At 36.3% G+C, this 27162-nt stretch overlaps 1 protein-coding gene across 11 annotated transcripts in view; it reads right to left on the bottom strand.

Moving 5' to 3' along the window:
* The window catches only part of Mctp1 (multiple C2 and transmembrane domain containing 1), a 539183-nt gene that overhangs the window by 272959 nt on the left and 239062 nt on the right, over positions 1-27162 (bottom strand). For all 11 annotated transcript variants that reach the window (XM_063245361.1, XM_063245358.1, XM_063245362.1 and 8 more), the window contains exon 2: positions 699-813. In XM_063245361.1, coding sequence (XP_063101431.1) covers positions 699-813 — 115 coding nt within the window. The remainder of the gene's footprint in view (positions 1-698; positions 814-27162) is intronic.

A 27162-nucleotide genomic window follows, 5' to 3' on the forward strand; every position in this document is an offset into this window, starting at 1 on the left:
AGTCTTCTTGGAAGGAATATTGCACCCAAAACTCAACTTCCTATGGAACTGGGGAGTTTGAGGACCCTCTACCTCCTGCATATTTGTAAGCTACTTTACAATCCATGATCTTGCCTCTTCCTTGGTTTAAGGAATCCCTCATGTACCTAGCTCATCAGGAAACTGTGCTAGGACTTGGCACCTGAAAACTAAAGAGTATTTGTTCTGTTTTATTCTTTATCCTTGTAAAGAACTTTCAATCCACTATGAGGCTCCTGACAGGTCCAACCAAGCCGCAAATAATCACAATCAAAAAAGCTCTAAAGCTTTTTTGAGATATTAATCCTGGGTTCTACAGTTTCAATACATTTAACTGAGCAAATCTATGCAGCGAAAAGAATCTTGGTCTACAAGAAAGTAACCTCTGACCTGACTTCTAATATATGTCTTAACCATGTAGCCAATTATGTCTCTAATTATATACATAGAATAATTTGTCAACACTTTGGTAGGAACGTTGCCACCTGTGTCAGGTGGGTCAGAGTGTTGAAACTTGCAGAGTCAAAGAAGTCAAGTAATATATTAAACTGCATCTTCACAGCCAGATTCTAACAACTAGAATATTATAGTTAACTTTTCAAACTCAAGCAATCAGAATGCAAAGTTCCTCACAAACACATTGAACAAGCTGCTAAGTGATATCGTTCTTATGTTGTTACCTCCTCGATCTCGAGCAGCTAAACTTTGACCCCTTTTTAATGTAATGTCCAGCTGGTACATTCCGGGATCCGCCAAAGGGACATTTGCATTACTCGTTCCAATGGTGTGTATTTTCTGGAAAACAAGAAATTTACAAAATATTACATTTATTATTTATGTTCCATGTCCTCCAGTGAGAACCTTATGTAGCTTTAACTAGATTATAAGAATTAGTTGATGAAATAAATCACCTTGTGATTTTACATAATGTCACAAATACCCAGTTTTCTGATAGTTCTGGAATTCATGGAATCTTCAGACTCCAAAGAAAGAAGCATGGCCTTTTTCAACTCAGGTTAGAAATAACAAATGTGAAAAACATTTCCTAGGAAGAAAGATTATCATAAGAATAGTGTCTAAAATAAAAATACAATCAATGATGAATGCAAATTAAAGGTATGCAAGAGAAGTTCACGTCCATAGAACTGAAAATTAAGATTAAAATGATTTATTCAGGTGACTTTGGTGGCTCATTTATCTATGCAAAAGATCTCATACTGACAAATTACATACTTCTAGTTTACCCCCAACATAAAATATCACAATTGCATAGAAATAAATTTTTCCAGAATTCTTGCAGTGTTTGCAAAAAATAAATTCTCAGTGGGGCTAAATATCTAATGCTGATTTGTATGCAATAAAAGTTCACAAGCTATTTCTATTTTTAAAAAATCTGCAAAGCTGCCTATCTAAAATATTTTTAACAATATGCTTTTAATAAGCTAGTAGGTACTTAGTTACAAAGGCACTTGCAAAGGAATAACTATATTAAAAGAGCATAAAAGAAACATTCAATAAAAAATGTATAGGTCATATTGGATAGTATCTGCCACTTGGGATGCAGTAGACAAAGTTATTTTTCTTTCTTTTTTTATTTTAAATTCCTGCAATAATACTTTCTGATCCAAAAAGAAATGTTCTCTTGTTTTAAAATATGCATGGATAAGGTAAAACAATAGAAAATATTATGACTGTTAGTTTTAAAATGTAAAATAAATACATTTAAAAAGCAATATTCCTTTAAAAACTCTTTCTCAAGATAAAATTAACATAAATTCTCATATTATTTGAGGTTTTAAGACCAAGATAAGCAGCTTTGTTTGTAGATACATCATTATTTAAAACAAGAAGCAGCAGCACAACTTGGATTGATAACCTGAACTCATCACCTCTCCTTGGGTAACAATAAAAGTTCACTTTCCTCCTCACACTGTCCTTGTTTCTATAAATGGCAGCACCCTCTCCCAGTCACCCAGGCTAGATACTGCTGAGCCATCTTTGACTTCATTTCCCTCCCACACACATCCAAATAGTTGTCAAGTCCCATCCATTTCTGTGTTACATCTCCCAGTTTTCTTTCTTTCTTTTAGTTCTTATTACCACTGATTTGCATCAGGCCTCAAAATCACAGGGGAGTGAAAAGTGAAATTGAGTCCCATGACTCTGCTCCTTGAAGTTCACAATTAAAGCAGTTTGGGCTCTTTTCTTTCACACTTTAGAAAGTATCACACAAACACACATGCATACATGTTTGTACATATGTCCTGGGGTTGGGTTAGTATTTGGTTTTAACAAAGCTAATATCAATATTAGTTATTATTAAATTATTTAATTTAAGAAAAATATGGCAGTCTTTCTACCCGACACATACACCTACTTCTCTCTTGTTAAAAATTTCCACTCCACTGAGGTATAATTGACACAATAGTATGATTTTATGGAAGAAAAAGTACTGATTTGATATACATACATTTTGTAAAGTGATCATCATAATTAAATTAACATACCTTTTACTTCAAGATGATGCCTTTTTGTTTTTGTTTTTTTTTTAATTTGTGGGAAGAACACCTAAGCAACTTTAAAATATACAATTCAGTATTGTTACATGCTACCTAGTTACTACCCGATACACTGGGTTCCCTGAACTTACCCATCTAAATCTTCTAATTGAAAGTCTACACCATTAGACTAATTTTGCTCTATTCTCTCACCTTTTTTTTCTATAACTACTTTTGTTTTAGGCACATTATCTTCCCTGGAATAGTAATATCATTATGTCTGCAATTACTTTCCTATTAATGAACACTTGCTTAGTTTCAAGGTTTACTGCCAAGTAGACTGATGATTTTATTTTTCTTATGAGATGAAAACTTTGGTTCCCACACTGATCAAATAGAACAAGAGTTCTATTTCCCCTACCCTAGTCAGCATAGGACATTGCTAAGTTTTCTAATTTTTTGATACTAATTTTTCTATTTTGTTCAATTTTTGTGGGAAAAACCTATTACCACATGCATGCCCAAAACTACGTAAAGTGACTTAAAAGCAGTAAAAAAGGACAAGAGAATGATATCTGTTATGGGGCCATGCAGAAACATCAACCTGGAGACGGGAGACACAAACCAAGATCTTAACAACTTTTCAAACAACAGCTTTATGTGGGTCTAATGAATAAGCAAGATTTAAATTCAGATTCAACAAACTCTTATTGGTTTATAAATGTGTTCTAAGCCTTTCATCAGACAGTTTCCCAATAAAAACATCTATTAATATATATTAAGCTTTGATAGGTTTACTATTTTTTTAAAAGTGGAATTTGAACTATAGAAAGGCAATTCTCTACCCACCCTGCTTCCTCCTCTAGTGTTTTGATGGTGACTTAAAGGCAGAAAAGTTTCAGTACTCAGACATCTGTAGCTTTGGTGCTCTTTGTTACCCTATCCAGTGCTTCTTGGAGTTCAGTATACATAACTTACAGATTGCTTGGTTTTGCATTTTCAAATATATATAATACTTTATGTGCAGGTTAAGGAATTTTCAAAGGTAATTTTAACTACACTAAAGTGTCCACTTCTGCTTTTACAACTTAATACCTAGTTCACACTTAACTCTACCTGGGATTATATTTATTGCCTATACTTATTTCTCTTCTACAAATTTCTCATTAATATTCTTTGCTCAATTTTCTACTATGTTGTCTCTTTAAAAATGGCATGAGGAACAATTTTTCTATCAAATATATTACAAATATTGTCTCCTAGTGTATGTTCTGTCTTTGATCTTGTACATGATATGATGTGGCTATATAGTAACTGTTGAGGTTGGATTTTTTCTTTTTATAAATTCTGCATATCTTATCCTGCCTAAAATATTTCATGCATTGTGAGAAAGCATAATTAGCTTCTTATATTTAAAATATTATTGTAATTTTCATTTTTAGATGTCTTTAAGTCATTTTAAATATGTGTATAGAGATAGAGATGATATAGATACAGCTATAGATTTTGTACTGCAGATTGAACTCAGAATCCCATGTGTTCTGGACAAGTCCTCTACCAGTGAGCTATATCTCAGCTCAGAAATATATTTTAAATATGCTCCTTAAATAGGAATTTAAGTGTATTTTCTTGATCATTATTAGGATGGGTAACTAGTATTATAGTACCACTTACTAAATGTACCATATCCCTTTATGATAGATTCATTTCACATTTCTACTTTTTTTCTTATTTGCTGGCCCAAACATCCAGGGTTGAGCCCTGATTCTGCCCTTATTACTTGCATAATGTTGAGAAATCACTTAATCTAACTTTCAGTTTTCTGACTTCTAATTTATGTAATGGGAGTATATTAATAATATTATCTTAGGTGATTGTAACCCTCAATACACATGGGATGCTACAATACCACCTGGCATATAGAAAAGACTGAAAAGCTTATCTATAATTATTTTTCAAATTTAGTACCCACTAAGATTCTCATCTAAGCTGCACTGAGCTTCTATGGTAATATCGGAAGGAGTTATAATTTTATGATATCAAACCTTAATCGCTAAAGGAAATGTAATTTTCTATTTCTTAGGCCCTGTTTTATGACCTTCAATAAAATGGTATTATTTTCTTTATGTAGGACCTGTCCCTCTGTAACTGATTTTATTCTTAGGTATTTCATGGGTTTCATGTCTCTTGTAAATTGAATAATTTTTCCATATTAAATTTGATCAAGTTATATATCATATAATGGACAAATATTATTTTGTAGAGTGACTTTATCTGCTACCATTTTGCAAGTCATATTTTGGGTTTTCTGCGTATAAAAATCATATTACTTGCATATAGTCCCTGTTCAACACTTACTTTCTCACACTTAATCACTTATTTTAAAATTTTACCCTGCTATCTTCAAAAACTCTGTTTAAAGTGGTATAAATAGTACATATTTCTGAATTGCATTTGAGTTTAATGTCACACCTTTCAGTGTTTCACCATTTAATATGATGCGTATCTATGCTCTTCATGCTTAAACTTTTTCTTCTGCTCTTCATTTATGTGGACTTTTAAAAATGAATTTTATCAAGAGATTTTCCATATCTATCAAGAAAACTATTCGGAATGGGTAGTTATTGCTAATATTGAGTCATCTTCATATTTCTAGATGAAAGTCATTTGAATTAACATTCTGCTCATTTTGATGCACAGAAATGACTGCATTGGAAACCATGAGTTATGCCCTGACATGTTTGAGTATATCTGTCTTTCTTATTGAGACATTCCCAGTGCCCATTTTGAAACTCCAGACCTTTCTAAACTGAACTTGGCTTTTCTGTTTCACTAACTCTGGACCAAGTGATTCCACTTCATTTTCATCCTTTACTCTGCACTCAGGACTTCTTTTGCCCTCTTGCTTTCCATCCCTTCTGCCCAGTCTTCAAGGACCATTCATTTGTACATCGTTGTTTATTTTCCATTGCTACATTCAATCTCAAATACCATATTGGCTATTTTGGATTGTAAACATTACAAATTGGGGAATAGAGTGATTAAGGATAAAACTGAACATGAACTTTGAAAGAGGTGACAAGGACAGATGTTGATGGATGCACGATCTAGTTGAGTAGAAATAGAGGCCTGGAAGAAAGCTGGCCATTCCGCGGGCAGTTTGTTCCTTCTCTTCTCTGGTGCCTGTTTGCCATCAAATAGCTTTTGGCACTTTCTTTCACAAGGAATTCAAGTTGCCCTTATGCAGTGCTCCAAGAGGCTGTTACCAATTGATCAAAACTGACACCTAACATGAAGCCCCATTCACTTCAGAGCTATAATAAAGGACAGACTTATAATATAATGGAGGTGGAGTGCATAAGGAGAGTGAGAAAGACAGAGCGATTATTATGAGCAAAGACTCTGAGGAGTCCTCACAGAGATGACACTGGAGTAAGGTCTGAAAACATGGGTGGATTTTGATTTGTGGCAGGGAGCTCAGGGGGGATTGTACAAGAATAAGGGGGGAGACTGATGGGCAGCAACGTGAGGCTGAGGAGTGTCAGCCTGCAGACGGCAGAAAATGCCTGCATGCTTTTGAAGAGGGAAGCAGTATAAGTGGGCTTTATTTAACAAAAATTTATGGCCTGTCATATATTTTCATGATAAATGATTAGATTTCAGGATTCCTACACAGCAAAGGAAACAACCAACAAAGTAGAGACATCCTACAGGATGGGAAAACTACTCCTCAGATATATGCATTTATTGATATATCTCTTTATATATATATATATATTTATTTTTTATATAACTAGACTTTCCCAAAGTAAACTCAATCAAAAATGGCCAACTGATATGACTAGACACTTTGCAAAATACATGGCAACGAGGCACATAAAAATATTAAAATATGATGCACTTGATAATGGGATACAACCAAAAAGAAACATTAATCTACTCATTTGTAAGAAAACAGATGCATTTTCAGATTATAATGTTAAGTGAAATAAATCAGATATAGGTTAAATATTTCACTCTTTCTCTTATGTAAGAAAGCCAAGATATAACTAATATAAAGAGTGAAATAAAAGATAGATGATAGAAAACAGGGAGGCAGACTGTGGAGCTAGGAAAGGGATCACAGAGTGGGGAGAGATGGGGGGGAAGCGGAAGTAAAAGCATGAAGACATGATATGTCTACACACCAATTCCCCGAGATTAATGTAATTATTGTGTATTGCAAACATATACTAATAAAAAAACCTGGTCTTTTATTTCTGTGGGATGGACACAAGTAGAGAAATCGGTAGACATAGGAATTATTTATAAGGTCTGTAACAGTTAAATGTAAGCCACAAGAACACAGTCTGCTCAGTGGTAAGAGAAACAAGAGATGGATCTGAAAGATACCAAGCAGATTCAATAAGCGGAATTTGCCAACTGACAAGATGTGCAGATGTGGAGAAGGTTTGAATGAGTCGCACAGAAGTTTGAGCTGTGTCCGGGAGCAAGGCCAATAGTAGCAGAGAAGAGAAATGAGAGTAGGAACAGGATCCACACCGCCATATGTCAGTCACCAGCCTATTAAGGGACTTCAAAGCATAAGTCGATCTAGAAAAATACGATCCCTCGGACCCTCGGTAATGGATTTAAGAAGAAAACCAGCAAGTTGCTTTATGGAGAGATGCTACAATTGTGTGTGTGTGTGGTTTTAGAATATCTTTAAAATAATTTTTATTGTTTCCAAATATGAGGAGGATATATTGGAAAGAGGTCTCTGAAGTGCTGGGCACACACAGAGCTCTGAGACAAACTGTCACTATTATATACCCTGAATGTCACATCCAAGCTGTAGCCTACTCGGGTAGTCTGCTTTTGAGACCAGGAAACTAACCCTTTCACAGCATGTATCACACTTATAAGGGGTTAGTGACAGTGTGGTCATTTTTCATGTCCTTATGTATCAGAATGCTAAACTATTAGCCCTGTGAAGGCAGAGGCCACGCTAGTTTGTTCACATCTGTGTCACTGACACCCATGGCATTGCATAGGGCTCCTGATGAGGGATGGAGACTCAGCACATATTTATAAACGAATGAATGAACCATAACATTAAAAACTGAAAAGAGCCTAATTGTTTTTAGCTCTGTACTTTCAGAGAAAGCAAATGAGAGAAAGAATAGCGAGGCATGACTGTCTAATGAGGAATCCTGAGCAGTGAATACTTGGGTGGACAATGGGTATCCTAGGAACATTTCATGGCTAAGATTTCCCCAGGCCTCACTGGTTATTCCAGTGTGGTTTATGATTTCAGACATTCCAAACCAGAATTTACATGCTAGATACCTTTGACTAAAAGTGCTAGAAAGTAGAATTCAAAACAGATAAAAATGCTCCTTTGGTAGAAATAAATGCTATTTATCTTACTCTATTTTCTATTGCTATAACAAAGTACTTGAGGCAGAATAATTTATTAAAAAAGAGGTTTATTTTGGATCACAGTTCTGAAGTTTGGGAAGACTCTGGCATCTGCTTGGCTTTTGGTGAGAGTCAACTCTACTTTGTAAAAATCTAGTCTCTGGGTAATGAATCCATTCCCATGAGAGCGGGACTTCACTCCAAGAAAAGCATTGATCTCTAGTAAAATCTCCATGACCCAACTGCATTACACTGATAACTACATTTCAAACATCCAAGCCATGACATTACCGCTCTTACTAAGTTTTTCATATTATTTGAATGAAATTTACTTTCCTTCCTCTGCTAGTTCTCTCTGCCCTCTCCCTCCCTCACTTTCTATACCTCTCTCTCCCTCTCCTTCTCTAACCTAGATTTCTGGATTCTGAATGTTGTACCAGAAAGACATTTAGAGATTCAAGGGACAAACTAGAGGAACTACCAGGTTCTTGCTGGAACTAATTTTTTAGTTGTTGAGTTGACCTATCTCTTTAATCTAGTTATTTCCTAGTATTCAGGTTTTAAGCATTTTGCAGAAATTATGGGTTGAGGGCTGGGGATTTAGCTCAGTGGTGTAAGCGCCTGCCTGGCAAGCTCAAGGTCCTGAGTTCAATACCTGGTACAAAAAAAAAAAAAAAAAAAAAGAAAGAAAGAAAGAAAAAAAAATTATGGGTTGGGTTGTTTAAAGTGTATTCCAAATCCCTCTGAAGCTGGAAAACTGAAACCTATTTTTCTTGAAGCTAGAACTGTGCCAAGTGACTTTGGTTCTTCAGTTATGTGATGCTGGAGATAGAAACCAGCACCACAGTTTCCCTACAAGGTTGATGCAACGTCTGTCATGTTCTCGTAGGGAGGCTATGGGGGATTTTGGGTGCAGCCTCTGGCATCTTAAGTGCTACACTCTAGACGGACACAATGATTCTGTGATAGTTGCTTTTGTCTAGACCTTGAGGCTATCAAACCTGGTCCCTTCGCCCTGGCAGTATTATCTGGAGTGCATTCAGTATTCTGAAACCTAGAACACGCCACACCTCAATGATGCATAGAAGGGGATGCCAGCAAGAAATCTTCAGGGAAAGAGTCACCTGGATTATTGCATCAAAATTAGAGGATGAGCCATAAAAATGTCACAAAAGGGGAAAATAGCTACGTATTGACCTGAGAATGTAGAGCCTTACAAGAGGCAAAATGTCATTAGACCAACTGACCCCTGTGGTAGGACATAAAAAAGGAAATTGGGGAAAGGAGTGAGCAGCTTTTAAGCATCCTAAAAGTTTAAAAAGAAAGGGCAAACTCAAAAGTTTAAATTCAGAGCTGTTAATAGTTGAACAGTGTAAACAGATCTCAGTAATATTCCCCCAGGTAAGCCGGAATCCCTTCAGGGAGCAGAAACCTCCGGATGATGTGGTCTCATGTGCATCACGATGTTATGATAACCATTATGTGCATCACACTTGTCCCACAGTGTGCCCAAATGAACCCATTCTTCCATAGGAATAATACATACTAAAAAAATTTTGAAAAAGAAGTCTGCTGAATTGTATGCTTTACAATAGTGAATGTTATGTTACGTGGATTATATTTCAATTAGAAAATATTTACATGTAGTCATAGAAAATGTCATATAACTAAAAAAGTATTTCTATACGCTCTCAAATTTTTTTTTTTAAACCTACTCTATACAGTAAAGAAAAAAAAACAAGATAAAAACGTGGGACAAAACAAACTTCACTAGAGTTTAGTTCAGAATAGAACTACAATCCTGGGATAATTCTGAGACTGTGATTTTCCAACAGCCTAAACCAAACAAAATGAATTGTTAAACAACCAGGCCCAATAAATGGCAATGCTTATCACTGTTGGAAAGTACAAAATTCAGGGCTCCCAGAATCTCTTCACTGGGGCCCCCACAGTATGGATTCCTCACCCCATAAGTGTCTGCTAAAATGACTGCTCTGTGTGGAATTGCTTCATGATGGCTGTAACCTTTCTACCTCCAGATACAGCTTATAAAACAATCTTAAGTCAAAGCAAACAACATTCTCTTTGCTCAGTCCTTAAGCAAGCAGACCTCTTTCTTTTGAAATGATACCACAAAGCCAGCCTCTGTGTGACAAGTCACAAATCCTGCTGATGAAAGCATGGGCAGCCACTGTTTAACTTCAGTCTTAGTACTGCTGTCTCTGCTCCCTTTCCTCCTTGATCTTTAAAAGGGGTAACAGATGCGAAGGAAAACTTAGCTTATGAGATGAAACATGTCAAATGTGCTTTGTCAGTGTCAGGAGTTATTTAAATATAGGGAGTTACTGAGTGGCAGGTGGTGAGGACAGCTACTATAAGAAAGGAAATATTACAGGAGAAAGTGTATGAAGACCTGCGTATAAGGAGTAGAAACACTGTCAAACTTTTGCAAGGCAGAGAGAAAGCTTTCTGATCTCCTTATAACAAAGGAGTTATAAACATATAAAGGAAATAATGCCAAGTAACTTTCAAAGTAGATTTTTCCTGTATTTTTTGCAAATTATATATTCTGCATATGCTATTGCTAGGTTTCATCAGTTGGTAATCAGAGACTAGAAAGAAACTAATAGATCTTGTTTGAGTTAACACAGGCTTTTAGTACTCAGATTATTTAATGAGGGTTATTTTAACTATTTCATCCAAATAATATTTGTCAGACCTGGCAACAAGATAGATTTATATTGAGTTTCTGTGGCCATGGGCTGGAGTTCCGCCGGGGTCAGCGCCAGCAGTCCCCTCTGAAGGACCACTGATGGAAGAGCAAACCGAAATTAAGAAACCGATGAAGACGATTAAGCACAATATTTAGTCGATAACATTTGGTAGTGAAACCAAAGTAGTAAAGTTTTTCATCACAGATTGTTTTACACCGTTTAAAATAAGAGAAAAGTTTTCAGAGACTCTCAAATGTCCCAGCAAAAGGAATTCACAAAGCAGGATAGAGCTGCAAGAATCATTCAGAGGGCCTGGAGAACTTGCCTTGTGAGTGTCTTTAGCAGCTCTGTTGAGATTCCTTTTCTACATCCTAAAATTTACCTGTTTAAAGTGTATGACTAGTCTTTTAGTATATTTACGGAATTGTGCTTCAGAAGTAGGGTGAGGTTCAGAAAGACATAATTAATTATTTCATTAGCTTCCCTGGTATTTATTGAGTTCCTGAAGGGTCAGGTGCTTTGACAATGGCTGCTAGCGGTTAAAGTGTTACTAATGGGCTCATTTGACTCTCGTTTCTTAAATGCTTGCTTTCTTGACTCAGATTAATGAGTAAGTTTTGGGGGTATATTTACTCATTTAAATATTTATTGAGTCCTTGCTCTGGAGAGCTTATAGTTTAATGGCATATTATATCTGGTAGGTTTATTGTATTATTGTGTTAAAGCTGGTCTCAGGACACTAACCCCCGAGCCCAGCCGCGCCTAGCCATCTGCATGCTGAAGAGGAACTGGGCGGATCCGGAGTGCCTGCAGAAGCCCATTTCTTTGTCTGAAGGACTGAATACTTCTGCAAGCAGGGAGGGATCGCAGGTTCCTGAGGCACCTCAGCCTGTGGTGAGTGCCCAGCACAGTCTGCCCAAATCTCAGACTGTTCCGGACCCCCCAGGCTTCTGGGTGCAGTGAAGTGGAGCAGTGGGTTAGAGGCCACTACAGCCGCCTCCCCATCCCTCCCGGCTACACTTGGAAGTCTGCTGAGCTCCTGACGGATGGGCGGGCCTACACTAACCCCTGAGCCCAGCCGCGCCTAGCCATCTGCCTGCAGAGGAGGAGCTGGGCGGATCTGGAGTGCCTGCAGAAGTCCCTTCCTTTGCCTAGAGGACTGTGGATATCTCTGCAAGCAGGGAGGGATCACAGGCTCCTGAAGCACTGCGGCCTGTGGTGAGCACCCTAACCCGGCTGTGATTGAAGAGCTGTGGATCTTCCAAGGGGCAGGTGGGCGCACAGTGTCCCTGAGGCCCAGCTTGTCTGGAACTGCGGAGTTCTGAGCAGGCAGAGGAGGGCCACTGGTTCTTTAGGCCCAATGGCTTGGGGTAGTGCGGTGTCAGAGTCTCAGTAGCTCCAAACATAGAAGGGGATTTTCAACAGATCCTGAGGAAGCTTTCAAATAACACTTGAAACACAGAAATATAGAAAATGACAAAACGAAAGACCAAATTACAACCTCAAACCTCCAGCCCATCTCAGGAAACCCTAGGAGCAATGTATATAGAAGAAAATATATCCCATCCACCTCATATATTGGACATAATAGCTACTGAAGTTGACAAACAACTCCAGGAAGCTTTAAAGAAATTCAAACTCGAAATAATCTCCCAGATAAAAGAAGAAATGATAAAAGAAATGAAAGAGATTCTAAATATATCTAAAGAAAACACAGATAAAAAATTGGAGGAACTAAACAAAAAGATAGAATCCCTAGACGAGCAATATAAGAAACAAACAGAATACATAATGCAGATGCACAGAGATATACAGGAAATAAAAAACTCCACTGAAAGTTGTAAAAACCGACTTAATGAAAGTGAAGATAGAATTTCAGACCTTGAAGACATGATTGCAGCTAGTGAACAGGAAAGGAAAGATCTTTTGAAAATAACAAGGAATCAGGAAACAACAATTCAACAACTGCAAGACAATGCAAAGAAGAATAACATAAGAATGATAGGGATTAATGAAAGAGAGGGAGACAACATAAAGGATGTCAAGAGAATATTTAGAGAAGTAATAGCTGAAAATTTCCCAAGCATGAGATCAGAAACTGACATCAAGATCAGTGAAGCATATAGAACTCCAAACACTCATAACCAAAATAAAACTACACCCAGACATATAATAATCACCATCCCAGAAATCCAACATAAGAATAGATTATTAAAAGCTGTCAGAGAGAAAAGACAGATCACTTATAAAGGAAAACCTATCAGAATCACAGCAGACTTCTCAGCACAAACGATAAAGTCAAGAAGAGCATGGAGTGAAATATTCCAGATCCTAAAGCAAAATGATTTCCAACCAAGACTGATATATCCTGCAAAACTATCATTCAAAATAGATGGTGCAATACGATACTTCCATGACAAAGAACAGCTGAAGAACTTCATGAACACCAAACCGACCCTGCAAAAAATATTGAAAGACAGTTTAGATACACAAAGGAAAAAACCACTAAGCAAAGCAAATAATTAAACAGAACAGAAAGATAAAGATGCAACAGCAGAGAGATAACATTCCTACAATTAACCAGCATTTAACAGTAATAACCATTAATGTAAATGGTCTCAATGCACCAATCAAAAGAAACAGACTAGCAGAATGGATCAAGAAACAAAATCCAACCATATGCTGTTTACAGGAAACCCATCTAAACCAGAAGGATACTCACAGACTGAAAGTCAAAGGATGGAAAACAATTCTTCATGCAGCAGGAATCCAAAAAAAGGCAGGAGTAGCCATTCTGTTTGCAGACAACGTGAACTTTAAACCAACAATGACCATAAAGGACAAAGAAGGTCACTACATACTAGTAAGGGGAAAACTCCAAGAGGAAGAGATAACTATCTTAAATATATACGCACCAAACTCCAGAGCACCAAGTTATATAAAACAATTATTAACAGAAATGAAAACTCAAATTATCAGTAACACAATTGTAACAGGAGACCTTAATACGCCATTGACACCAAGGGACAGATCAACCAGACACAAAATGAGCAAAGAAATAACAGAACTGAATCATACCTGTGAACAAATGGGTTTGATAGACATATACAGGATGTTCCACCCAACAACATCAGAATACACATTCTTCTCAGCAGTACATGGATCATTTTCTAAAATAGACCATATATTAGCTCACAAAACATATTTAAACAAGTGCAAAAGAGCTGAAATCATCCCTTGCATGTTATCGGATCATAGCGCTCTGAAATTAGAAATTAATGATGAAAGATACTGCAAAAATCCCACAAACACATGGAAACTGAATAACACACTCTTGAGTAATCAGTGGGTCACAGAAAAAATTAAAGAAGAAATCAAACAATACCTAAAAGAAAATGAAAATACAGATACAACTTACCGGAACCTGTGGGATGCAATGAAAGCCGTCCTGAGAGGAAAATTTATTGCACTGAGTTCCCACATCAGGAAAACAGAATGAATACAAATAAATAACTTGATGCTACACCTCAAAAGCTAGAAAAAGAAGAGCAAGTCAAGCCCAAAGCCAAAAGAAGAGAGGAAATTATAAAAATCAGAGCAGAAATCAATGCAATAGAGACTAAGAAAACAATCCAAAGAAGCAACAAATCAAAGAGTTGGTTCTTTGAAAGAATAAATAAAATCGATAAGCCCCTAGCCAACCTTATTAAAAAAAGGGAAGAAAAAGCTCAAATTCATGCAATAAGAAATGAAAAAGGAGAAATCACTACAGACCCAATAGAAATACAGAAGATCATCAACACCTATTTCGAAAACCTCTACTCTCAAAGGTTTGATAACACAGAAGAAATAGACAGATTCTTAGAAGCATATGAAGTGCCAAAGCTAGATCAAGAGGATGTAAAACTGTTGAATAACCCAATCTCTGTTACTGAAATTGAAAATGTAATTAAGTCCTTACCCACCAAGAAGAGCCCAGGCCCAGATGGATTCACTGCAGAATTCTACAAGAAATACAAAGAAGACCTAATGCCGACACTCCTCAAACTATTCAATGAAATTGAAAGGGAAGCAATCCTTCCTAAGTCATTCCTGGAAGCAAATATTACTCTAGTACCAAAACCTGAGAAAGACCCAACTAAAAAAGAGAACTATAGACCGATCTCCCTAATAAACACAGATGCAAAAATCCTCAATAAAATATTGGCAAATAGGATCCAGCAAATCATCAAGAAGATTATACACCATGACCAAGTGGGATTCATCCCAGGAATGCAAGGATGGTTCAACATACGCAAATCAATAAATGTAATCCACCATATCAATAAAGCCAAAAATAAGAATCACATGATCATTTCTATAGATGCAGAAAAAGCCTTCGATAAGGTCCAACATTTATTCATGATAAAAACTCTACAGAAAATTGGAATAGATGGTCTTTACCTCAATATAATAAAGGCCATTTGTGACAAACCAACAGCCAGCATCATACTAAATGGCCAAAAATTGAAAGCCTTTACTTTAAAATCAGGGACAAGACAAGGATGTCCTTTATCACCACTCCTATTTAATATAGTACTGGAAGTACTAGCCAGAGCAATTAGGCAAGAAAGAGAAATAAAAGGGGTAAAGATAGGAAAAGAAGAAGTTAAGATGTCATTGTTTGCAGACGACATGATACTCTACATAGAAGACCCCCTAAACTCCATTGAAAGACTCTTAGATACAATAAATAAATTCAGTAATGTGGCTGGATACAAAATCAATACTCAGAAATCAATAGCATTCCTATACTCAAACAACAAAATCACAGAGAGGGAAATAAGAGAAACTGGATTATTCACATTAGCAAGCAAAAAAATGAAATATTTAGGAATTACTCTTACGAAAGAAGTGAAAGACTTATACAGTGAAAACTATAATACACTGAAAAAGGAAATTGAAGATGATCTCAGAAAATGGAAAGACATCCCTTGCTCATGGATAGGAAGAACAAACATTGTGAAGATAGCCATTCTCCCAAAACTCTTATACAGATTCAATGCAATCCCAATAGAAATACCATCAACATACCTTATAGATCTAGAGAAATCACTCCTAAATTTCATCTGGAACCAGAAGAGACCTAGAATCGCAAAGGCAATTCTAAGCAGCAAAGGCAAAGCAGGAGGCATCACAATCCCTGACTTGAAATTATACTACAAAGCAACAGTATTAAAATCAACATGGTATTGGAATCAAAACAGAGGCGAAGATCAATGGAATAGATTAGAAGATACAACCACAACTACAAACACACTCAACCACCTTATCTTTGATAAAGGAGCCAAGCAGGTTCACTGGAAGAACGACAGTCTCTTTAATAAATGGTTCTGGAAAAACTGGCTCTCCATTTGCCGAAAACTAAAGCTAGACCCATGTCTATCACCATGTACTAAATTAAAATCTAAATGGGTCAAAGATCTGAATATTAAAACAGAAACACTAAATCTACTGGAAGACAAAGTGGGTAGAAACCTTGGAGACATAGGAGTAGGTAGAGAATTCATGAACAGGACTCAAACCGCACGGGAAATACTTCCCAGAATCAATAACTGGGACCACTTCTTATTAAAAAGTTTCTGCATGTCAAAAGAAATCTCCAGCATAGTGCAAAGAAAACCCACAAACTGGGAAAAGATTTTAGTGAACTCTCTCTCAGACAAGGGACTCTTGTCTAAAACATATAAAGAATTAAAAAAACTCAGACCTCCAAAATTCAAAGATCCAATCCAAAAATGGGCATCTGAGATGAATACGCAATTCTCAGATGAAGAAATGCAAATGGCAAATAAATATATGAAAACATGCTCATCATCATTGGTCATCAGAGAAATGCAAATTAAAACCACACTGAGATATCATCTCACTCCTGAAAGAATGGCCAGGATCAAGAAAACCAACAACAACAAATGCTGGAGAGGCTGTGGGGAAAAAGGAACTCTCTTGCACTGTTGGTGGGAGTGTAGACTGGTACAGCCTTTGTGGAGGTCTGTCTGGAGGTTTCTCAAAAAGTTGGGACTGGAAATCCCATTTATTCCAGCTATTCCACTTCTAGGCATATTCCCAGAAGAACTGAAAGCATCATACCACAGTGATATATGTGCACCTATGTTTATAGCAGCACAATTTGTAATCGCCAGATCTTGTAAACAACCCAAGTGTCCATCAACTGAGGAATGGATAAAAAAGGTGTGGTATTTCTATACAATGGAGTATTATTCAGCTATAAAGAAGGATCACATTGAGATATTTATCAATAAATGGGCGCAGCTTGAGACCATACTCATAAGTGAAATAAATCAATCTCGCATGTATGAATACCGAATAGTTTCCCTAATGTAAGTAATGATTCAAATATATGAAAATATGTGGCAATCATGATTCCCCATTATGTGGCCTTGAAGCCTTATAAAATTTTCACTTATTAATTAGAAAGGCTTTATTCTGGGCTTCTTGATATGGAAATATTTGAAGCTATAGTATATGAAGTTTTATCCAAATATCTCAAGGAAAAAGACAGACACTGTGGTAACTATTATTCTTTAAAAAATTATTTAGTTATTTCTTATGTTTATTTTAATTAAGGGAAAAATTTAAAAAATTAGGATATATAATAGTAACTCTTTTCGATTTCCTATTAACTTGTTTTGAAGTCCTGTAATACTCCCACGATCTTGTTTTGACTGATTAGACTCTGTTCCATTCTGTGGGATAGTATCAAGTCTGAGGGTATAGGCAACTACTTTGAAGGCAATAAGATTCACTAAGATGCCCATTCAGGTTTGACTATTGTCACCTTTGGAAGTCCTGTAATGTTTACAATGTCTAAGTTTTATTGGTCTTGTTCTCTACTGTTTTGTCCAACTTTATAATATCTAATGAGATAGACAAATCTTTTTAAGGAAACAAGAGACAACGTTGATAACTATTGTTAATAACCGTGTACTCTGTTCTACATCATGTGCTAAGTCTATCCTTGGTTTTGACTGACAGCTTTGTTCTGCCATATTTGACTTTATTCTCCCCCCCCAAAAAGTAACAAGAACTAAGGAGTAATAAAATCTAAAATGTGTAAATTTTGTTGTAAAAAGAGAGGAAGGGGAAAAAAAAGAGCTCTAACGGATATAACAGCAAGTGTATATAGGGGTGTTGAATAGCTGACTATATCAATGTTTTTGGATCATTGAACACAGCTGTTTGTAGTCTCTCTGTTTGAATGTCTACTTTGTATTCTTTGATACTGCGATTTGAGCAACTATTTCCAAGATGATAATATGTAATCTATTAACAGGTGATTTCTTACTGTTATGTTTTTTTTGTAGTTCTGTATTATATGTAACCTTACCAAAAAAAAAGATAGATTTATATTAATCCCTCTGAATTTTTGTCTTTGTGTTACCAAACACACTTCCTCTTCAAAGAAAGTCAAATGTCATTAAAAACACAAAGCTGACAGCAAATAAAACAACTCTGAGAGGAATAATCTTGTCAAAAATTGGCACCCTGTCCTAACATAGTGATTGATGTTGCCCTTTTTGTCATGTGTGCTTTCGTCAGTATTTTAAGACAAGTTCTATTATTCTCCAAATGTGGGCAGTGTGCACAGGAAAACATCTAGTTTGGGAAGATATAGATGTCTGAGATTATAACAATCTCAAACATCTATAGTAAACATCTTACTGAATGAGAAACAGGATTCTGCTGAAAAACCCTTCAGGCAATTCTATGAACTCACATCTGGAAAACTCTCACCACACAGATAAGCTTTTATAAAATCCCCACAAAGACGTGTGCTTATCAGATTTAAATATGTATTATTTCTGGAGCAATTACTATAGTGTTGCAATTTTTTCCTGTCAGTTATAAAGTGCTTTTTATCTGAGTTTACTTTTGGAACCATATTGCTTTTTTCAAAGCTAACTGCAAGGAAACCCAAGAACTAAAGTAATATTGCCCAAAAAAAAGTGCCAAAAACACTTACGGGGCTTATATGGAACATTTCTGTGGACATGGGCAAATGCTGAGGAAAAAATAAAACAGTGAGACAAAAATTAGGATGAAGAACTGTATACAGAGTGTGACCTAGGTTAATTACATTTGTTTTTGTTTTTGTGTTACAAACAGATGAAAAGGAAATATAACAATACTCTAGCAAGGGCTATTGTGTGAACAATCAGATTTAGGGTAAATATTTTCCTCTACTCTTTAGGTCTTTTCTAAGCTTCAACAGGTATGTGGCATGTATTATTCTAATAATTTAAAGACTAAAATAAAAACAACATTGTCTTCTGCTGCATTTACCTTTTGATGACTCTGTTAAAGTCACTATGGGATAGAATTTTTATAAACCTGCTTGGATTCAAAAAATATCTTCTCATGGGTCAAAGCATATCAGTGTGGCATTTTTACTTATGTCTGAGTGTAAGGTAAAGCTCATGGGTGTTTTATCTCTTTAGGCAATTTCATGGCTACAGGTGCACGACTGTGGCTAGAGTAGACTGTGACTAGGTCTCATATGCTCAGCAGTGCAACTAGCAAATAGCTGTGTTTTTGGGAAAACCAAAGTAGTTATCAGTGAATACTGCGATATTTGTTTTATTGTTTGTCATCTTTGCAAACCCTCAAAGAAGAAGTTATTTAAAAGTTTTTAATCAACAAAATGAATAACATGGTATTGGATTCTAACCCAAAGTATAAAATATCTATGATTCCACGTGTATAAATAAATCATTTCAATAAATAAACCAAGGTAGAGATTAGACAAGACTATAAAGCAGAATAATTCAAAATAATTTGTGTAGACATGTAAAGATTTTCTTGTGAAGAGTACAGTACTGCTGGAGGACCCAGAGACAAGTGATCAACACTAACTCCAGGGACAAGGTTAACATGTGGTCACCCTTGAAAAGACGTGATGAGAAGGGCACTCTGTCGCTGTGGCCTTCCTCCCTGACCGTGCATCAGAACAACTCAAATTAAAGAGCAGTCTCGTAGTTTCTGACTAGCACTCCCTAAAACTATCAATGCCATCAAAAACAAGAAAAGGCTGAAAAGCTGTCATAACCATAAGCAGCCTAAGGACACATAAAAACTAAATGAGTTGTAGTACTTGAATGAAATACTGGCAGGTAAAAAGGAAAAGGGCCATGAATTAAAACAAAGGCTATTTAAACAATTAATATTAGTGTATCAATATTGGTTCATCATGAGAAATGTACCAAACTAATGTAAGACATTAACAATAGAGGAAACGGGGTGTAGGGTATATGGAAATTCTCTCTTTAGGACTTTTCTGCAAATCTAAAACTATTCTGAATTTAAAAATGTATTTTCCAAAGCTTCTGTATAGTTAATGTTATTGTACAAATAAACTAGTGTTTGGTAGCTACAAAAATGTGTATAGTAAGTAAAACAAACTTTGTAGACATCACATCAATATTGTTAGCTAATCCTCCTTACTATCTTATTTTACTATCTTATTTTCCTTCTCCCATTTCACAGATGAGAATAACAAGGATGATACATTTAAGGATTTTATTTAGACATTAACTATGTTTAAGCAAAATAATTCTCTGGTATAGCTAATGTAACATTTTAATGCCAGTTAAGTCTGAGAAGGATGATAAAATGACCACACATTAGGCTATAAATCAAAAGGCTTGGTGTTTACTTCCAACTCCTCCAGAAAAGTAATTTGACTGCCGCAAAGCACTTAGCTCTTTGGCCCTCAAAACCTCATCCAAAAGAGGAAGTTGATCTAGATTACTTCTAAATTTTCTTGTTGCTTTCAAAATTTACTGTTAATTATGGGTTGTCTTGTGGTGAAATACTATGTTGCTTACATTGTTCTGTTCATCTGTTTTGTTATGTCCTCTTTTGTCTTAATCTCTTTAAAATAAAAAAAATTAAAAAAAATAAAGGAGATGGCTCTTGTATATGTTTTTTCTTGAAATCTATCACTTAATAGTTTCTCTCTTAAAATGGGAATAAAAAAACACCCACCTGAAAGATTTTTTGTGAAGACCAAGTAAGATAATATGAAACACTTAGGATACTATGCTAAAAATAAAATATTTAGCTCCTGTCTTTACATTATCAATATGACAATCTATAGATTAGAACCTAAATTCGATGATGCAAAAGACAGACTAGTATTCATTTGAGACTTTAAGACACAATCATGAAAGAAGGCTTTTAAAGGAAAAAGCCTAGACAAATGCAGGAAGTTCATTTCCAAAGATAAACCGAATTTTCTCTATTTTTACAACTTTAGAACTCTTTGTCCATAAGTTAAAATGCTCTCATTTGAGTGTGCTTTTCTTGAAAAAATTGTGTCAATCTCAATTATTCTCATTTATAGTGAATGAGATACGATATAAGCTGAGATATGAATAATTTTCATAAAGAATAAGAAGTCCAAAAATACACTTCAGTTTTCTTTAAAAAATGCTTTTATGCTCATTTGTAAGATTTAAAGTTCCAAAATGTCATCCTTATAGGAGAATGTTGTTAATTATTCAGTGAACTCATCTGCCTTAAATACTTTTCTCATTAGTGAGACAAAATTCCCAACAGCCAAGGTTTAAGGAGTTTAAGGTCTAGTTAGCTCAGAGTTTGTAGAGGCTTCAATCCATAGTTGGATGGCTCCAAAGCAGAGTGGCATATGGCAGAGGGGTGGCACAAAGGGGAACGGTTCATGGCGCCCACAAGGTAGCAAAAGCATCAAAGGAAGGAATCAAATAGGCCTCTTTCTGCTCCTTCTATCATATCCAGGCTGCCAGGCTTACGGCAGTGCAAAACCAACCAGCGGACTGATTTACCAGTCACCCATCCTTAACCCCAGCACCCTGAGTCCTAAAATTGTACTATGAATCAATCACACAGTCTAGGCTCAGTCACCTCTGGGGGAAAAAAAAAAACATTTAAGGCTGGGTGAGACTTTGGGGGGACTTGTAAACATGAACTGTAAGTACATCTGTCATTAAGAAGTATTTTATAAAGATTTTCCATGCAAGAGTAAAATCCACTGAATTAATAAATGTGAAACCGGTATCTGCTATGGGTAAAACATAAATCCTAAAAATGATTGAAAGTGAATGATAGAAACTAAGCAAATACAATGAAAATAAATGTTGAGTTTAAATTATTCTATTAACTTCTACTCCTCAAGCATTCCAGAGACACTACTAGAACAAACGGGAAAACATACAGCTTACTACTTGCGTAGTGTCACTTGCTAAATAGAGATCTAAACTGCCAATATTTGTGTATTATCACATAAGTAGATGATAGAACGGTTCCTTATAATTCTTTGTTAATTCCTCATGACACAGCATTAAGTCAATTCTCAAAGAAAGACAAATATTTCTTAGTAATAGTTATTCAATGTGGAAAATTTTTACTAACACTACAGAAACACATCCTATTCATTCACCAGTACTGTTTTTGTTTCTTCTTTGTTTTGTTTTGGTCCCCTGACCCCCACCCTGAAATTGCTCTGTTCCTAATAACAGTTTTAAAGAAGAATTTAAGGACTATCTTAGCAACATGCATGGATAACTTTCTGCTGGAAACTCCCCCCCTAGAAGTGACTGCCTTAGACACAATGACATGCACTGGTCACCCTCCCAGCATATGTTCCCATTCTTCCCCTTGTTTATAACCCTCAGGTTACTGGTGATAATCCACATGGTTTTGGAGAAGTTGTCACAGACTAAGGTTATGGATAGTGACAGATTACCACAGCTCCTGGGGTAAAGAATGTCACAAACATTAAGATAGTCTAACCACCTGGCCATGGTGATTACTTCAAGTTTGGGTATGTGGCCCAAGTAAATCTTGGGACATTTGGGAATGTTGGGACAAAGAGCCTCAATCCTTCTCCCCCCGTAAGAAAAGAGCAAAGTCTGGTCGGCCTGAGGGAGTGCTGGCGGCCATCCTGAGTACTTGCAGGTGGTTAGTGTGAGAGGCAGTTAGTAATGGGAAGGTCAGGCAGACACAGAAGTGCACTAGATTCCTGGAACTTGATTGAACTCCTAAATTAACTTCTGATTTATTCTGCATAATAAGCTTACGAAATACTTAATTTTAGTTTTACAAACAGATAGAAACTGAAGATTAAGAAAGTTGTGCAAATTGCTTCATACCGGGAACAGTGGAAGTGGCATTCAAACCATTCTAATGCCCAAGCCCAAGCTCTTAACCTCAATGGTAATACTTTCCTTCCAGATTACAAAAGAAAAATCAGAAAGTGAATTAGATGTCTGAAACTACATATTACTTTAACTTCTCAGGCCCCAATTATATAATTTCACTTATCTAAAAGTTCACATCAAAATAGAAGGGTAATTATAATTAAGGGAAAGGTAGTACTTTAAATTTAATATCAAGGGCCTCTGAATTACAGATTCAGAACGTTTCCCATGGAAAAGATATTTTTATCTGTCTTCTATTGCTTCTAGTAATGGGGGACGGGAGCATTTTTTGGCTTCTCATCAAATATCTTTGGTGTTATTAACAAGCTAATTAGCTGGTACTAATTTAGAATAAAGACTTTGTTCAACATATTTAAAGCAGAGGTTTATAATTAGAAAACAGAATACAGTCATGCATACTGCTTTTATTTCACCTCATTAAATACAGCAACAATGATAACTTTCATCATCCCAGAAGCTGCAAGAAAGTAATCTCTAAAGTAAAATACATATTTTAATTGCTAAAAAAGATTAATATACTCTTTATTTGGTATAGATTTTTATTATTTCAATTTTATTGCTTTTATTTCCATCTCTGTATCTTACAACTGAATCTGGTTTCTATTCCTAACTATGAGTTGAAAAGACAGAATTCTACCTGTAAGCTCAGCATCTCATTTTCTAAACAAGTTTTAATTCAAATTGGGAAAGCCTGAAAACCTGGGACCTTGTCTTGTTTTCTGAATCGCACTGCTTCATCCCCTGAGCTGTCAGACCAGCTGCTTGTTTTGGTACAGTTCACCGGTTTGAGAAGTTTCCAATTATGTGTGATTGGCATACCCGTACACACTGTCACAGGAAGGGGCCTATTTTACCAACATCAGTAAAGAAGAGAGAGTTTGTTTATACAACCAAATCAGATGTGTATTGGGCTTGTCAACTGGCCCCAATAAAGGCACTAACTTGAGTATCAGGGATGCAGTATACAATGCGTGAACTTTTAGCAACTCGACTTGCTTTGAATGAAACTGTCAGGACTAAGCAATGTTTAGCAGAAACCTGTGGAAAATCTGGTTTCTTGTACTATTTTCTGTTGTCGTGGTTTATGGATAGTGATAGATATGCCAAAAAACGTTTTTTAAAAAATCTCAAAATGATATGCTATCTTCTGTTAAAGATGAGCCAATGTGTGCACACAAGGTGGGGTGCACCATGTATAGAATTCTCGGTGATGCCTATCTCGGGTGTCATTTCTTTAAAGTACATTCACTAGCTGCATGTATCCCATAGCACACAAAAACAAGAGTCTATCTAAATTCCAGTGTTTTCCTCCCAAAGTAATCATCATTAACATATTCTTGACTGTCCTCCAAAAAGAAAATGAGCACACACACTTTTTTAAAACGTAGAAATAGAAGAGTGGATACAGTGTATATATTACGAAGCATTTTACTTTAAAACATGGTAACATCTTGGTTAAGTTGGCGTTGGTACACTAAGCCTTACTTTACCCTTTATATCAGACACACAGTACTCTGAGGAATGCACACACTATAATTATTTGATAATTTTTTTTGGCCGCAGCCAGGCGCACGTGGCCAGAGCCCCATGGAGCCACCACTGCAGATGGAACCCAGAGAATCTACTTCCGAAAACACCTCTTCAGACAATAATCAAAAATACAGAACCAGAACTTTCCGGTTTCCTGCCATGCTCGGCCAGCTCCCAGAATTGGGCCTGCCTGCCTGCACATTGAACTCTGGACTCGGCAGCCTGGGGTGAGTGTCCCTGGACCATCCTGAGCCCCTGGAGGGGAGTTTAAGATCTTAGCTCACACCAACAAGGGAACTTTATGGCTTCCTGCTGTACTTTACCAACTCAGCAGGGCTTGGACCAGTCTGCACTAACTTTCCTGTTTCCTGCCGTGCTAGGCCAGCTCCAGGGAATTGGGCCTGCTTCCCTGCACCCTGAACTGGAGACTGGAAGCCCTGGGGTGAGTGTCCCTGCACCATCCTGAGCCCCTGGAAGGGAGTGTAAGATCTTTGCTCCCGCTGGCCAGGGAACTTTGTGGGTTCCTGCCACACTGGACCAGCACAACAGGGCTTAGCCCTGCCTGCCCCACCTCCAGTGACCCTCTCTCAATCAGGGAAACTGGGCAGCCAGAGTCCTAGAAGTTGAGAGCATAGAAGAGGATTTCCAACAGGCCAAGGGGAAGTCTTGGAATAACACTTGAAACACATAAATATAGGAAAATGACAAAACGAAAGACCAAAATACAATCTCAAGCCTCCGGCCCATCTCAAGAAACCTTAGGAGCTATGTACATAGAAGAAAACATATGCCATACACCTGAAATAATGGCAACTGAAATAAAGAAGTAACTACGGGAAGCTTTAAGGGAAATCAAACTAGAAATAATCTCCCAGGTAAAAGAAAAAATGATAAAAGAAATGAAAGAGATGTTGAACATATCTAAAGAAGAGACAGTTAAAAAATTGGAGTAACTAAATGAAAGGTAGAATCCTTAGATGAACAATATAAGAAACAAACAGACTACATGAAGCAGATGCAAAGAGATATACAGGAAATCAAAAATTCCACTGAAAGTTGTAAAAACTGCCTCAATGAAAGTGAAGACAGAATTTCAGACCTCAAAGACAAGATTGGAGCTAGTGAACAGGAAAGGAAAGATCTTTTAAAAATAACAAGGAATCAGGAAATAATTCAACAGCTGCAAGATGATGCAAAGAACAAACAACATAAGATTGATAGGGATAATGAAAAAGAAGGAGACAACATAAAGGATGTCAAGAGGATATTTAGAGAAGTAATAGCTGAAAATTTCCCAAACATGAGAACGAAAACTGACCTCAGTGAAGCATATAGAATTCCAAATAGCCATAACCAAAATAAAACTACATCCAGACATATAATAGTCACTGTCCCAGAAATCCAACATAAGAATATAATATTAAAAGCTGTTAGAGAGAAAAGACAGATCACCTATATAGGAAAATCTTTCAGAATCACAGCAGACTTCTCAGCACAAAAAATAAAATCAAGAAGAGCATGGAAGTATTTCAGACCCTAAAGGAAAACGATTTTCAACCTAAACTGATGACCCTGAAAAACTGTCCTTTAAAATTAGTAAAGAAGTAAGACACTTCCATGACAAAGAACAACTGAAGAACTTCATGATCACCATGCCAGCCCTGCAAAGAATACTGAAAGACAGTTTAGATACATTCAAGTAAAAAACCACTAAGCAAAGCAAACAATTAAACAGAATGGAAAGATAAAGATGCAACAGCAGAAAGATAACATGTCAACATAAGAAACCAATATATAACAGTTATAACCATTAATGTGAATGGTCTCAAAGCACCAATTAAAAAAAACAGACTGGCAGAATGGGTCAAGAAACAAAATGCAACCATATGCTGTTTACAAGAAACCCATCTAACCCAAAAGGATACTCACAGAATGAAGGTCAAAGGATGGAAAACAATACTTCATGCAACAGGAACCAAAAAATAAGCAGGGGTAGCTATTATGTGTGCAGACAATGTGAACTTCAAACCAAGAATGATCAGAAGAGATAAAGAAGGTCATTACATACTGGTTAGGGGAAAACTTCAAGAGGAAGAGATGAAAATCTTAAATATATATGCACCAAATTCCAGAGCACCCAATTATATAAAGCAACTATTAATAGAAGTGAAAAACCAAATTAGCAATAACACAATTATAACAGGAGACTTTAAAACACCATTGACACCAAGGAACAGATCAACCAGACAGAAGAACCTAAGCACACCTGTGAACAAATGAACTTGGTAGACATATACAGAGAGTTCCATCCAACAACATCAGAATATACATTTTTCTCAGCAGTACATGGGTCATTCTCTAAAATAGACTATATACTACCCCACAGAATGTATTTAAATAAATGCTAAAGAATTGAAATTATTCCATGATGTTATCATATCATAGCACCATGAAACTAAAAATTAATGATAAAAGATACTGCAAAATTCCTACAAACACATGGAAACTGAATAACATACTATTGAATAATCGGTGGATCACAGGGGAAATTAAAAAAGAAATTAAACAATACCTAAAAGCAAACAAAAATACAAATACAACATACCAGAATCTGTGGGATGCAATGAAAGCTGTCTTCAGAGGAAAATTTCTTACACTGAGTTCCCACATCAGGAAAACAGAATGAATACAACTAAACAACCTGAAGCTACACCTCAAACATCTAGAAAAAGGAGAGCAATTCAA

This window comes from Cavia porcellus, unplaced genomic scaffold, assembly GCF_034190915.1.
Source record: "Cavia porcellus strain 051 isolate PalLab524CR breed Dunkin Hartley unplaced genomic scaffold, mCavPor4.1 scaffold_2, whole genome shotgun sequence".
Taxonomy (NCBI): Eukaryota; Metazoa; Chordata; class Mammalia; order Rodentia; family Caviidae; genus Cavia; species Cavia porcellus.